Source organism: Bufo bufo, chromosome 2 (assembly GCF_905171765.1).
Source record: "Bufo bufo chromosome 2, aBufBuf1.1, whole genome shotgun sequence".
Lineage (NCBI taxonomy): Eukaryota > Metazoa > Chordata > Amphibia > Anura > Bufonidae > Bufo > Bufo bufo.
The window spans coordinates 283,012,582-283,028,236 of NC_053390.1; the positions used below are offsets into that span (position 1 = coordinate 283,012,582).

The following is a 15,655-nucleotide window of genomic DNA, read 5'->3' on the forward strand; positions in this document are numbered from 1 at the left end:
ACATATGGGGAATGGTAAATAAAAAATATTTTGAGGTATCACTTTCTGTTTTAAAAGCAGAGAAATTGAAATTTAGAAAATTGCAAGTTTTTATTCAAAATGTTTGGTAAATTTGGAATTTTTTCATAAATAAAGGTGAAATATTTTGACTCAAATTTATGACTATCATGAAGTACAATGTGTCACGAGAAAACGGTCTCTGAATGACTAGGATAAGTAAAGGCGTTCCAAAGTTATTACCACATAAAGTGAGATATGTCAGTTTTGCAAAATTAGGCCTGGTCAAGAAGGGGGCAAATGGCCCAGATGGCAAGTGGTTAAAACATTCACCCGTGCAAACCATGATACCTCTCGAAGTCTATTTTAATTGTCTAGAGCGGGAATCGGCAACCTTCAGCACTCCAGCTGCTGTGAAACTACAACTCCCAGCATACAAACTTTCTTGGTTGTCTTTGTAACTCCCACGGAAGTGAAAGGAGGATTCTGGGAGTTGTAGTTTCAGAACAGCTGGAGTGCCAGAGGTTGCTGATCCCTGGTCTAGAGACTTATTGGACGTTCACAATCACAGTAGCTTTTTTTTTTTTTTCATATCAAGTTGTTTATTGCCATATAATAGTTAAACATAAAAACATATAGAAAATAAATTAGATGCAGAAATTCAGAAAAGCTGCATCTCCAGGGCAAGCAATGTCTTCACAGTAATGTTTCACATAATATAGAGGTAGTGGTTACATTGAAATATTTCCTTTCAGCTAGCCTTTATTAGCTTTCTCATACATCTGTGGTCTTTGTAATACCTACATAAATACAGTATTCTTCTCATTACAATCCATGCTATACTCTAACAAAGGGTTCTACAGCTCTACTAAAACTGTCCTGGTCTCTGGATGCTAGAGGATAAGGTCAGATGAGGAGTACTGATGTGTAGCACAGAGTTACATACACGTTACTGGCATTCAGTAACCATCACCTTCTGTCAGCAACACAGCCATCTGAGGACAAGTTTAGGGATGTCAGATAATGCCATACTCCTATATTGAACAGTGAACCTGAATTTTGTTTGGAAAGAACATGTTTGACAGTTCTTCCTATGCCTTGAGTTGACGAGATTCCCTGCAGACTGATACAGTGACTTAGTCCGAATGTTTAGCAAGCACGGTCTTTTCCTATGCAGCACTGACATACTCCATGCCCAACTGCTCCTTAAGTTGGAAGAGTTGTTTGAGAGTGATGTTGTTCCCACCACACACATTAATGACCACAGATGAGAGGTCTGTCTTCAGCTTGCCCTCCTTCTGCAGCTTCCCAATCACGTCACTGTATACCGCAGCAAGGGCAGCTCCACACGCTGGTTCAACAAGCATTTTCTCATCATCTAGAAAAATGGACAACAGGTAAGTCATCAAAATGCATCTACCCACTTACGACGTTTAGCTATAAATTAATGGGGTTCTGAAGTCCTGTACCTAAAATAGGCCTTTTCTTTAAGCTAACCTCTGGAGAGCATACACTTTCAGCAGTACTAATGCTTCCATCTCTGCCGATTCGACGATCCCGACTGGAGTCACATGACCACCCGACTGGCTGCGGGCTCCTCCTCTGACATCCCAACTGGATATGCTCACTATTCATCCTGTTCAGCTGCATGTACATCATGCAGTGCCACAGGTTAGCTGAAAGACCCATTTTAGGTACAGGCCTGGAGAATTCCTTTAATAACACCTTCCCCTCCAAAAGAGTGCTATAATGTATAATCTGTATATCAGGAGAGTAACTAACTTATATTGTAGAAATAAATATTGAAGAGCAGATGTGGCAATTAGCTCTGCACCATGGTATGGTATTAACAGTTTTAACATAATGCTCATTTATATATTTTATAATCTATTATGCCTGCTGTAGCATGAGTTGTACTCTGCGTAATTGCTTACCTAGGAACCTCTCAATGGCCATCACAGCATCTTGGTCAGAGATGACCTCCGAGAATACGGGATGTTCTTTAGCCACTTTAAGTGTTTGTGCGCCGACGGTCTTGGCTCCCAATGTCTTAGCCACACTAAAACAGGAAAAAAACTGTGCTGAAGTGCATAAAGGATAGATTTCCTTTAAAGAAACCAAACCTGATGGCATTTTCCTTTTAGTGATCCCTACTACTATCTCTGAGTCTCCTAACACAGCTAGTTTTGTCCTGTGTTGGTCGCTACCCTCCTTAATGACTCTGGATTACATGTTCTTGATTGTGTAGGCCACACAGCTACTTTAAGATTGGCCCTACCAACCTGTCTCTACCATGGCTACCTACATGTATCATTGAGGCGGACTGTGTGATTACAAAAATGGCGCATAGTAATCCACTCTGTGCTGCAAGTGAAATTGGATGTCACATTCCAAGCCTAGGGTGGCAAATAGTGTCTACACAAACCATTGGAAGGTGTATGTGTGACATTGGGGTATGAGGTAGAGGTCTACCTACAGATGTTCTAATGACCTCATGCCACCGCTCTCAACGGCTATTATTGTGCATAGCAAGACAACAATGTAGGATGGAATGGAGGTCTATCCTCTTCAGCGATGAGTCCCTCTCTTGTCTCAGATGCAATAGTAGCTAGAGATTGGGCTGGAGACCAAGTGGGCAACACCATGAAGAGGCCTTCACAAGGGAAAGTCACAACAGTCCTACTCTTGAGATTATGGGAATGGGGTGGCATATAATGTATGGCACTTCAGGTACACTAGCAGCTCAGCGTTATATAGATTTGGCTGTGAAACCAGTGTCCCAGGAGCCATCTTTCAACTAACTGAATGTTTCTCATCATACGGTGAGCAGCCTACGTGGACTAAACATGCTACCATGGTCTGCATAGTCTCTGGACTTGTCTCTCATCGAGCACTTATGGGATGTTATTGGTCGGCAATTGCAAAGGGAGCTACCAACAGTGGATCTTGATGATCTGCGTGCCCAAGTGCATTCAGAGTGGCAGAACATTCCTCAGACACATATTTATAACCTCATTGATAACATGCCACAGCCTCTAAGTGTGTATATTTCTGTATGTGGCACTCATACTCGCTACTGAATAAATCAAGATATTTTGAATATTGTTTCCATTTCTTATAATTTGCATATCATTAACATGTCTATGGATCCTGTGATTTCCATAATTCCACAACTTTTCCTTTTTGGTGTTTCAATTTCAGTGTTTAGCAGGGTACATGTTATGTTGCATATGTATGTGTGTGTGTGTGTGTGTGTGTGTGTGTGTGTGTGTGTGTGTGTGTGTGTATATATATATATATATATATATATATATATATATATATATATCCGTACCTGGTAATTTCTGGAAGAGTCACTAGTTTTCCTTCCTCTAGTGCAGCATGAAGACTGTGAGCGCCTTTTGTTTCCATTGCAATTATGGGAACATCATTCCATCCCACTTCCTGGAGACCTTGGACTACTCCACAGAGCATACCACCACCACCAACTGAGAGAACAATTGCTCCTGGTTTTGAAAGAAGGCTTTCCTTCATTTCTTTTACCAGTGAAGTGTGGCCTTCCCTATGAAAAAGGTGTTGCAAACAATAATTTCAGTTAATAAACTAGGACCCAGTTTGCCTAAGTTGTGTCATAAATTATGACTATATTTAATAAAAACGATTTTCTTACCATATTAAAGGGTCATCAAATGGAGGTATGTACACCCATCCTGGGTTATTCTTCACCAACTCCTTAGCATGCTCAATTGTATCATCGAGCATCTGCGTGGAGAAATGGGACAAAGAAATTTAAATGCTATATCATGCTACATAGCTTTGCTATTTACTTACGGAAGGGTTTGCAGAAATTTGCAATAATTTGCAATAATTTTCCATAAACATTGATGGAATAAAGGGCATCCTTAACATGACAAGGAATTGTGCCAAATTTAGCATTTTCAGCATTAATGTTTATGTTCTATAGACATTCATACTGGTGACATACTGCTACCCAGCACTCCCCACCAGCAATTTACGGCAGCTGCGGACACCAGATACTATACAGTGGATGGAAGACTCCCTTGAGTGGGAGCTGAGCTGCAGTACTTCAGCATTGCCTGGCCACTACAGTAGAAGAAACCTTGTGCTTCCACTTTCGTCCACCATTTAGTCTTTGGCATCAGTGACTGCCCAAAACAGCTGATCGGTGGGGGTGCCACTTGCTGGACCTCTATTAATTTGATATTTGTGACTTATCCTGAGGATAAGTGATCAATATCTAAGTACCAGAAAACCCCTTTAATATGAGGATGACCGATTGGTAATACTATAGTTTGTCCCGACTCCCAACTAATCCTCTGTTTACATACTGTTTGCTGGGTGATTGGTGGCAAGATTGAGAGTAGTTCATTCCCTATCATCAGATCATGTAAAAGGGCTTGTCCTTTTCTGGGTCGGAACTATAGTTATCCAGAGCTCTGATGGGTCATTCACAGTATCATCGCCTTGCGATATATTGGTGTGGTCAGACTCAGAAGATGTATATGAACCAACAGCAGACGTAAACATTCACAGTTATACATTTTTTATATCCGCACACAGTGATAATCTATTATCTTGTTCATATTGGGGCAGTTTTTAAAAAATACTTTTTGAAATTATTTTTTTTAATGCTCTTTGCTTTTTGTGTCTTTTCATTATCTGCAGATGAGGAAGGATGAACCCACCTCTCCCACCACACAGACAGTAGCACCTTCATCTCTGATTCTCTGAATGGTGAAGCTTGGAGTAGTAACTGGCACGAGAACAGTGGCAGGGATGGACAGCATGCGGGCGCTATAAGCGGCTGCCAGGCCAGCATTGCCTCCTAAAAAAAGAATACGTGAAACCACACGATTAGTTATGTACCCCCCTGTATGGTTAATTTCTATGTCATGATGAAGACTTGTAAATGAACTTTCATGGTTGAACAATAGATTCCATTTGAAATGTTCTCAAATACACTGCTCAAAAAAATAAAGGGAACACTTAAACAACACAATGTAACTCCAAGTCAATCACACTTCTGTGAAATCAAACTGTCCACTTAGGAAGCAACACTGAGTGACAATCAATTTCACATGCTGTTGTGCAAATGGGATAGACAACAGGTGGAAATTATAGGCAATTAGCAAGACACCCCCAATAAAGGAGTGGTTCTGCAGGAGGTAACCACAGACCACTTCTCAGTTCCTATGCTTCCTGGCTGATGTTTTGGTCACTTTTGTATGCTGCCGGTGCTTTCACTCTAGTGGTAGCATGAGACAGAGTCTACAACCCACACAAGTGGCTCAGGTAGTGCAGCTTATCCAGGATGGCACATCAATGCGAGCTGTGGCAAGAAGGTTTGCTGTGTCTGTCAGCGTAGTGTCCAGAGCATGGAGGCGCTACCAGGAGACAGGCCAGTACATCAGGAGACGTGGAGGAGGCCGTAGGAGGGCAACAACCCAGCAGCAGGACCGCTACCTCCGCCTTTGTGCAAGGAGGAACAGGAGGAGCACTGCCAGAGCCCTGCAAAATGACCTCCAGCAGGCCACAAATGGGCATGTGTCTGCTCAAACGGTCAGAAACAGACTCCATGAGGGTGATATGAGGGCCCGAAGTCCACAGAAGGGGGTTGTGCTTACAGCCCAACACCGTGCAGGACGTTTGGCATTTGCCAGAGAACACCAAGATTGGCAAATTCGCCACTGGCGCCCTGTGCTCTTCACAGATGAAAGCAGGTTCACACTGAGCACATGTGACAGAGTCTTGAGACGCCGTGGAGAACGTTCTGCTGCCTGCAACATCCTCCAGCATGACCGGTTTGGCATTGGGTCAGTAATCGTGTGGAGTGGCATTTCTTTGGAGGGCCGCACGCCAGAGGTAGCCTGACTGCCATTAGGTACCAAGATGAGATCCTCAGACCCCTTGTGAGACCATATGCTGGTGCGGTTGGCCCTGGGTTCCTCCTAATGCAAGACAATGCTAGACCTCATGTGGCTGGAGTGTGTCAGCAGTTCCTGCAAGACGAAGGCATTGATGCTATGGACTGGCCCACCCGTTCCCCAGACCTGAATCCAATTGAGCACATCTGGGACATCATGTCTCGCTCTATCCACCAATGTCACATTGCACCACAGACTGTCCAGGAGTTGGCAGATGCTTTAGTCCAGGTCTGGGAGGTAATCCCTCAGGAGACCGTCCGCCACCTCATCAGGAGCATGCACAGGCGTTGTAGGGAGGTCATACAGGCACGTGGAGGCCACACACACTACTGAGCCTCATTTTGACTTGTTTTAAGGACATTACACCAAAGTTGGATCAGCCTGTAGTGTGTTTTTCCACTTTAATTTTGAGTGTGACTCCAAATCCAGACCTCCATGGGTTGAAAAATTTGATTTCCATTTTTAAATTTTTGTATGATTTTGTTGTCAGCACATTCAACTATGTAAAGAACAAAGTATTTCAGAAGAATATTTAATTAACTCAGATCTAGGATGTGTTATTTTTGTGTTCCCTTTATTTTTTTGAGCAGTGTATATAGTTAGTATATTTTCTTAAATGTATGTGCTTCCTATGAGATAACTAGAATTCGGTGAAATTATTATTAAAATGACTAAATTAAGTAAAAACTGTAATGGAGCCATATCAAAAGACCAATGGAGGTCCATGAGCTGAAAGCCCCACTGACTGTGAGAATGAAGGGGCTTCATAACTGTCTTACATTGTTCTTTATGACGTATAGCACATGACATTGACATCCACCCGGCATTACAATATAAATGTCCAAAGACAAATTGTACTTTAAAAAAAAAAAGTGAATTCACAGAGAAACTCACCTGAAGAACATACAAAATGTTTACAGCCTCGTTCTGCCCACTGTAAGATAGATACACAATTCATTCTGCTTGTTTCATTAGAAAATCTTCAATACAGATCGTGAACCCCACCACCACCACCACACACAAATACTTGATAATATCTTAAGCCTTTTCAAATAATGTCATTAAATGGGACCTGGGGGTCACTTGAAAGATGCTAAACTGCAATACCAGACACAGCCTATGTACAAGATTGGAGCTCCCTTACAGTTCTCATAAAGCCCACAGTGGGTCGATATCAGGACCAGGCAAACCTGGGGTGGCAAGTATGTCATACAGAGAGTCATACACTTGATTTCCAGAATAAAGGGGATGTTTAAATTACTTTTATTAAAAATGCCTCTGATATCGAAATCTAATTTTGTGCACCCTTTGGAGATAGATCAATACCTGGTATAGTAGTTCCTATAATGCATCTGTTTCCACATATTATTATTATTTTTCTTACTGTTTTACAGAGATGTCCAATTCCACGGATTTTGAAGGACCCTGTTGGCTGGGCATTGTCAAGTTTTAGATACACTTTGGTACCAGCTAGTTTGGACATAGGCACGCTGTCTCTTAGAGGAGTGTTCAGATGAAGACTGCTCATTTCTGGCATCTTGATCTGTGGAAGGATAAGAAAATATAACAGGTCATTTCTATGGCTAATTGCAATAGGTAATCAATATCAGATCGGCAGAGGTTGGGATAACGCTGCTTTCTCTTCATTCCTTACCTGCTAACCGTTGACATCTCATCGGTGAGCAGTGTAATTAGAAGAAGCCGTCCCCATTCACTTCTATGGGACGGCTCTGTAGTATACACTAGAATAGGAAGGAGCGTTCCATAGAAGTGAATGGGATGACTTCTTGTAATTACACCTGTTTGCTGCAATGTCGATAGTGAGCAGGTAAACAATGAAAGAAAGGCTGCGTTTGCATGAGCACAGCCTTCTCTTCAAACAGCTGATCAGCGGGGATGCCGCTTGTCGGACCCCGCCGATCTGATATTGATGACCTATCCTGAGGATAGGTTATCAATATTAAGATCCAAGAAATCTCAGGGGTTGTCACAAAGCATATTCTACATTTTTCAAGCCAGTACCTGGATCTGAATGCTTTTGTAATTGCATGTTGTTGTGCTTTTTCATAGGTATAAAACATTTATATCAAAATATCATAATTATAGTGGATTTGATTATATATAAGAGGCCATATTGTGATATATTCACCATTTTGGTATGTATTTTTTAAAGTTGTCCGAAATAGGTTCATGGAAAGGACACTGTTCATAAGGTTTATTCTCTATAGATGTGCCAGTCTGAGAAGAGTCATTCTTGTCTCTTTATAGATTTATGACTGATATAAGGATATTCTCTAGACGTATCTGGTACTAATTACCCCTACAGTTGATGTCTATTGGTGAAGCAGAAAATCTGTGCTGTCTGTATACACATATAATGAACCTTAGTTTTTTTTAGTATAAGATAATCAATAGGACATACACTCACCTAAAGAATTATTAGGAACACCATACTAATACAGTGTTGGACCCCCTTTTGCCTTCAGAACTGCCTTAATTCTACATGGCATTGATTCAACAAGGTGCTGATAGCATTTTTTAGAAATGTTGGCCCATATTGATAGGATAGCATCTTGCAGTTGATGGAGATTTGAGGGATGCACATCCAGGGCACGAAGCTCCCGTTCCACCACATCCCAAAGATGCTCTATTGGGTTGAGATCTGGTGACTGTGGGGGCCATTTTAGTACAGTGAACTCATTGTCATGTTCAAGAAACCAATTTGAAATGATTCGAGCTTTGTGACATGGTGCATTATCCTGCTGGAAGTAGCTATCAGAGGATGTGTACATGGTGGTCATGAAGGGATGGACATGGTCAGAAACAATGCTCAGGTAGCCCGTGGCATTTAAACAATGCCCAATTGGCACTAAGAGGCCTAAAGTGTGCCCAGAAAAAATCTCCCACACCATTACACCACCACCACCAGCCTGCACAGTGGTAACAAGGCATGATGGATACATGTTCTCATTCTGTTTACGCCAAATTCGGACTCTACCATTTGAATGTCTCAACAGAAATCGAGACTCATCAGACCAGGCAACATTTTTCCAGTCTTCAACAGTCCAATTTTGGTGAGCTCGTGCAAATTGTAGCCTCTTTTTCCTATTTGTAGTGGAGATGAGTGGTACCCGGTGGGGTCTTCTGCTGTTGTAGCCCATCCGCCTCAAGGTTGTGCGTGTTGTGGCTTCACAAATGCTTTGCTGCATACCTCGGTTGTAGCGAGTGGTTATTTCAGTCAACGTTGCTCTTCTATCAGCTTGAATCAGTCGGCCCATTCTCCTCTGACCTCTAGCATACACAAGGCATTTTTGCCCACAGGACTGCCGCATACTGGATGTTTTTCCCTTTTCACACCATTCTTTGCAAACCCTAGAAATGATTGTGCGTGAAAATCCCAGTAACTGAGCAGATTGTGAAATACTCAGACCGGCCCGTCTGGCACCAACAACCATGCCACGCTCAAAATTGCTTAAATCACCTTTCTTTTGCATTCTGACATTCAGTTTGGAGTTCAGGAGATTGTCTTGACCAGGACCACCCCCTAAATGCATTTAAGCAACTGCCATGTGATTGGTTGACTAGAGAATTGCATTAATGAGAAATAGAACAGGTGTTCCTAATAATTCTTTAGGTGAGTGTATGTATTGTTTTATATTGTTAAATATTATGAAGGACGTCAATGCATCTATTATCTTATATATTTCTCACTAGGAACGCATGTACTCCTAAAATATGATGAGAAGAATTTTAAGTATAGACTTTGTTAATAAGTCTCCATTCAGGGAAGGCAGTGTTATTTTAACTAACAATCAATCACCCGTTGTAGTGACACCGGAGACACACATTTCTGTGAGAGTACAAGGTCTATTATATTCTTATCGGTACCATAAATTTGATAGTTTAGGAGATGTCTAAACTGGCACCTAATGTCTATGCTTTAATTGGTATATGTGTCAAAGTTAATCCCTTTAGCTCTGATTTAGGATTCCATATGTTATGTTTATGGAATGTAAGATGAAGTCAGACCTGGACATTTAACCCTTACTGGTAATGATGCTAGTAACTTATGCAATAGTGCCACCTAGGTATAAATAAGTAACATTACACCAACAGCAGAAATGAATTCTGGGTAATACAGTGACATCACAGTCGTTATCATATGTACACGCCTAACCAATAATGATTGGAAAACTCTAAGCTAGGAAGGTGTGTCTAACTGATAAGTTTTTGGATAATAAACCACATACAGGAGGGAAAAAAAGGAGAGACCCCAGGAGAAAAATCACAATGATTAGAACGGACATTAGAGCTGACTTCCCTTAGACCCTGCATATCATCTGCATTCTTGGGTAACGTATAACTTTATTATAGTAACATAGTACATAAGGCCGAAAAAAGACATTTGTCCATCCAGTTCGGCCTGTTATCCTGCAAGTTGATCCAGAGGAAGGCAAAAAAAATTAAATAATCAAAATTATGTGTAGTATTGATTTAATTAATCGGCCTGATATTTAGTAACTCCCCGCTTTAGTGCGGATGTATAATGTTAAAAGTGCTACATCAATATTATCACTATTCAGTAAAGATGCATATTACTGAATAAAAGATCTAATATTGATATCGGAGATTGGTCATAGTTTGAGCAGAGCAAGGGTTCGTATCCACCCTAATCACTATTGCGTTTACTGTTTCAACTGATAGTATATCTCATAATTGTGGTCGAGACGGTTATATTACATATTATGTTTTAGAGGTAATAAGGGTACTTTCACACTAGCATTTTAGTTTTCTGGTATTGCGTTCCGTCACAGGAGCTCAATACCGGAAAAAAACTGATCAGTTTTATCCTAATGCATTCTGAATGGAAAGCATTCCGTTCAGGATGCGTCAGTTCAGTCCCTCTTACGTTTTTAGGGCGGAGAAATTATCGCAGCATGCTGCAGTTTTTTTCTCTGGCCAAAATACTGAACACTTGCCGGAATGCCGGATCCGACATTAATTTACATTGAAGTGTATTAGTGCCGGATTCGGCATTAAGTGTTCCGGCAAAACGGATCCGGCTTTCTGCCGTGCGCAGACCTTTAAAAATGCAAAAAAAAATTATACCGGATCTGTTTTTCCGGATGACACCGGAGAGACGGATCCGGTTTTTTAATGCATTTGTCAGACGGATCCGCATCTGGATCTGTCTGACAAATGCCATCAGTTTGCTTCCAGATCGCCGGATCTGGCAGGCAGTTCCGGCGACGGAACTGCCTGCCGGAATCCTCTGCTGCAAGTGTGAAAGTACCCTAAAGGGACACCGACAGGCCCTATAAACATATTTAGATATTCATATGCTGTCATAGGTCTTATAATGTGTATGCCAATCATATAAGTGTACCCCCTGTCCGCATTTCAAACACTGTAAAATCAACTTTATATTCATATGTGAATCACTTGCCTTTGTGCCCGAGGGGCGGTCTTTCTCCTGCATTTGTGCCCTGCTGCGCCCCAACTGCCGTTTCCTTTCGCCGCCCAGCTCATTATTATTCACTGCGCAGGAGACGCTGAAGCCGCCGCATTGAACGTTATGGGACACAGGCGCACTACGATTCCTGCGAGTGAGGGTGCCGGGTAAGGTATCCGGCGCACGCGCAGAAGCTCCAAGTGAGGCCGATGCCCATACGTTTCTATTCGGCATGCGCGGGATCTCGCAGCATCAGGGACTGGAAAAGGCGCCCAGCGCAGTGAATAATAATGAGCTGGGCGGCGCTGGGAAATTGCAGTTGGGGCGCGGCTGGGCACAAATGCAGGAGAAAGACCGCCCCTTGGGCATATAGGCAAGTGATTCACATATGAATATAAAGTTGATTTTACAGTGTTTGAAATGCGGACAGGGGTACACTTATATGATTGGCATACACATTATAAGACCTATGACAGCATATGAATATCTAAATATGTTTATAGGGCCTGTCAGTGTCCCTTAAGGAACACTGGTATTTGTGTTAGAGACATCTAGTGGTGAATTTAGGGCACTACATATAACTGCGTGTTATTGCATATTATTGAATTTTATATTGATTAAGCTTTGATTGTATTTTAAGATATTGTATAATAAATAATTTATATTTTTGCATAGACGCTTGTACCATGTTTTACTGATTGCACAATATGATTAAATTAACGACAAACTCTTTTTGAGGTGTTTTATATGTCCACCTCTAGGATTAATTCCCTTTTAAATGTTTCCTTTGATCCTTTCTTTTATATAAAGCATTTGCTTTATATCCCTGACAATGTAATAAAAAATGTTGTATAGCGACTAGCTATTCACTGAAATCTACCTGTATAGTGCCACATGCTATTTGTTCTTTGCCTTATTTTTTGTCTGTCTCATTGAGCTGGTTGAACGTGCTCAGTTTAAATCTTCAACTGCTACCAGCCATATGTTCCGCTAGAAGCTGTGGCAGTAATAGGGACATAGCTTCAGCAGAAAGGACATGCCCCCTGAGCTGTCAGCCTGAAGATGATTAAGCAGAGCAATTGGAACAATGAATTGGGAGATCTCTAGATCCATGTGAGGTACAGGGCTGGTTCTAGCTTTGTTAGAACGGTATTGTCATGTACTGTATGATGCCTGATTTTCATTTTTACACCAATCATGGTATAACCCCTTTCGTTTTAAGAATTCATGTAAGCTTTTTTTTTAATCTGTTCCTGTGGTGACCACGTGAGGTAGACTATTCCAAAGATTCCCAGTTCTTATATTCAACCAGGTCCACAAACAATCACATTCTGCCATTTTAACTAACACTGTATTTTCTTTGCATTTGCCTAAAACCAGCTCCCAAAGTCAAATCAGTCATTACACAAGTCTGCCCTCTTGTGGCGCATTAGTGCACGTTGTACAGCATTGATACCATCTAGAAAAAGAATTCTTTAACCTTTGACATGTTGCCTGTACAAACCTACATATGAAAATTATTAGTAATAAAAAACACAAAAAATGTAAAGAGGTCACACATTTTACTGTGAAGTAAGTCTATATTGTTGTCACCTTATATGCATTTAATCTAGAAACAGGTAATATGTAACTTCTTATCTAATCTATTCCTGTTTCTCATTATAGTCAATGATTCCATACTAAGTGAAATGGTTTACGATCTCATTAATGTATGCCGCCATGTGAAGCCATCCTGGTGACGCGTTTCCCATGAAAACACTTTGTAGACAGGACTAAAAGATTCTAGATACTCCATGTTCTACTTTGTATTTAAAGTTTCCTAGGAACCAGGAAAAACTTCCCATATCGCACTTGTGGGTGTGCCAGCTGCAAGCAGGATCATCAGTATTCAAAGATTTTGATCCTCAAGACCTCTCGCCGGCCAGCCAAGTAAGTGCAGTGAATTACAGTTCTATTTTTTTATAAGACAAAAACCCGCTTTGACGTACTGTGCATTAATAATGTATTATTTACCAGAATTCAGTTGGATTTTATGCCCAAAATATTATGTGACTTTTGATATATACGAAAAAGTGTCTTGCATGTCTAGTGAGATGTGCCACATTTTGATGCCGCACTATTGGTAAATCGCCCAATATCTACATACAGATCTTTTAGTTGTTAAATGTATGCAAAAAGCGGGCAAAGATGAAATGTAATATATTCCATAAAAAAAGAAGGGAGACCAGAAAAGCTTAAAATAAAAAAAATCCCCCAAAAATTAAGAGCTAAAAACAAGAATTCTAAGACACCTGTATGTATCTGATCTGCAGTCACAAATATGTTCATTCCATGTAGATTGTGGGAGTACTCCCCTTTAAAATCCTTTTCTGGGTAGAATGTGTCAAAGTCAAGAATGGCTGGTATTGAAGCTACCACAAGCTCTGTCACCCAGCTTTTCAAGGTTCCTGAAAGGCAAATCTTAGTTATGCATCAATACAGCCTTTTGCCTGTTTCACTGCATAATGTGGTAGATGCCCAGTTTAGGATTGTGGGAAAATATTTTTTTGCAATATTTATATATATTTGAAACAACGTTGCAATAAATGAGTAAATATTTCAGATATAAGAAAGCGTAGTAGAAAGGAAAATGGAATCGGACTGATGAAGGTACAATGTAGCTCACCTACTGCTGGATGATAGGTGCTGTAGTTGAATGTGATTTGCTTGCTTCTTAGGGAAAGATGCTTCACACTGATAAACTTATAGGACCAGGACCATTCCCTGGCACCAATCAGAGCCCTGTTAGAAACACACCCCCAGCACACCCCCCACCCGCCCAAAGCAGACTTTGCAGCTAAAGGAGATGTTAGTCTTAGACAATACCAAAAGGGTCCAGTGGTGGGAGGAAACAAGCAGCTAAAGGATATGCTGGCTATTTTAAGGCTCATTTACCAAAAGGAGGGCAAAGACCTTTTTGCAGGTCTAAAGGCACTACCCCTTCCCTGGTTGTCCTGCTGTTTTCTTCATAGACCGGCTCAAGCTGGTCAGACTGGTTATTGGAGAACGCAGTAAACAAGAGGAGGGGGAGAAGGAGCCTCTCAGTAAAATAAGAGATAAAAGACACTCCTTAGGTCCCCAGGGAGGGAACAGAGGGGCTGGGGGCTGTGTGAAAGGTCTGTCTGTAAAAAAAAAACACTTGAGTATGTTCTTGTAGAATAGGTAGAGCAGATAAACACCTAGGAATGCTGTACCTACAGAGAGTCCTAAAAATAAGGTAAAAACAATTCCTCCTCAGCATGATATCACTGCAACAACATGTTTATGTACAGTATCGGACTGGGGTACTTAGGGCCCAACAGTGTAACTGAATCAGGGGCCCACCTTAGGGCTCCTGCATACAAACTTATTTTTTCCCCACGCAGAACGTTCACTTCACTTCAATGGGGCTTCAAAAAATAAAAATGACTCCGTGTGCATTCTACGTCTGTATGTCCGCATGGCCGTTCTGCAAAGTGATAGAACATGTCCTATTATTGTCGGCATTACAGACGAGGATAAGTGTTGAGCTCGAATATTTGAATAGCGAATATTAATTGCGAATATCGCAACTTCGCTAATTCGCAAATATTTCGAATATAGTGCAGGACTGTTCTATTAGAGACCTGCTGTTCTGTTCCGCATAATGTGGAATGCGCACATCCAGTATCCATGTTATGCAGATCCACAATTTACAGACTACATCCAACAATCGTGTTCATAAGCCCACACAGTGATAACAGAAATATTAAAGATGAAGTATGATGGCCGACATTCACAGCAAAAAGCACAAACATACAGTACAGACCAAAAGTTTGGACACACCTTCTCATTCAAAGAGTTTTCTTTATTTTAATGACTATGAAGGCATCAAAACTATGAATTAACACATGTGGAATTATATTCATAACAAACAAGTGTGAAACAACTAAAAATATGTCATATTTTAGGTTCTTCAAAGTAGCCACCTTTTGCTTTGATTACTGCTTTGCACACTCTTGGCATTCTCTTGATGAGCTTCAAGAGGTAGTCCCCTGAAATGGTCTTCCAACAGTCTTGAAGGAGTTCCCAGAGATGCTTAGCACTTGTTGGCCCTTTTGCCTTCACTCTGCGGTCCAGCTCACCCCAAACCATCTCGATTGGGCTCAGGTCCGGTGACTGTGGAGGCCAGGTCATCTGGCGCAGCACCCCATCACTCTCCTTCATGGTCAAATAGCCCTTACTTTCAAAGTTTTCCCAATTT

The 15,655-nt window shown here is 41.2% G+C and overlaps 1 protein-coding gene across 1 annotated transcript; it reads right to left on the reverse strand.

The window, feature by feature from the left end:
* Positions 1-687: 687 nt before the first annotated feature.
* LOC120988878 (L-serine dehydratase/L-threonine deaminase-like) lies at positions 688-14,096 on the reverse strand. The gene is made up of 8 exons (XM_040416628.1): positions 14,060-14,096; positions 7,327-7,485; positions 6,837-6,876; positions 4,704-4,843; positions 3,668-3,759; positions 3,332-3,559; positions 1,932-2,056; positions 688-1,375 (listed from the first exon to the last, which is right to left on the reverse strand). The coding sequence occupies exons 2-8, from the start codon at positions 7,477-7,479 to the stop codon at positions 1,167-1,169; spliced, it is 987 nt and encodes a 328-aa protein (XP_040272562.1). The 5' UTR covers positions 7,480-7,485; positions 14,060-14,096; the 3' UTR covers positions 688-1,166.
* Positions 14,097-15,655: the final 1,559 nt, after the last annotated feature.

What these genes read in the sequence shown, in the direction of transcription:
- LOC120988878 (XM_040416628.1), bottom strand. Translation starts at nt 7,479, where the DNA reads ATGCCAGAAATGAGCAGTCTTCATCTGAACACTCCTCTAAGAGACAGC. An exon ending in ACTCTTCCAGAAATTACCAG is followed by an intron (nt 2,057 to 3,331) that starts GTACGGATATAT and finishes TTCCTGTTTTAG; the next exon opens with TGTGGCTAAGACATTGGGAG. An exon ending in GGCCATTGAGAGGTTCCTAG is followed by an intron (nt 1,376 to 1,931) that starts GTAAGCAATTAC and finishes CCATTTTTCTAG; the next exon opens with ATGATGAGAAAATGCTTGTT.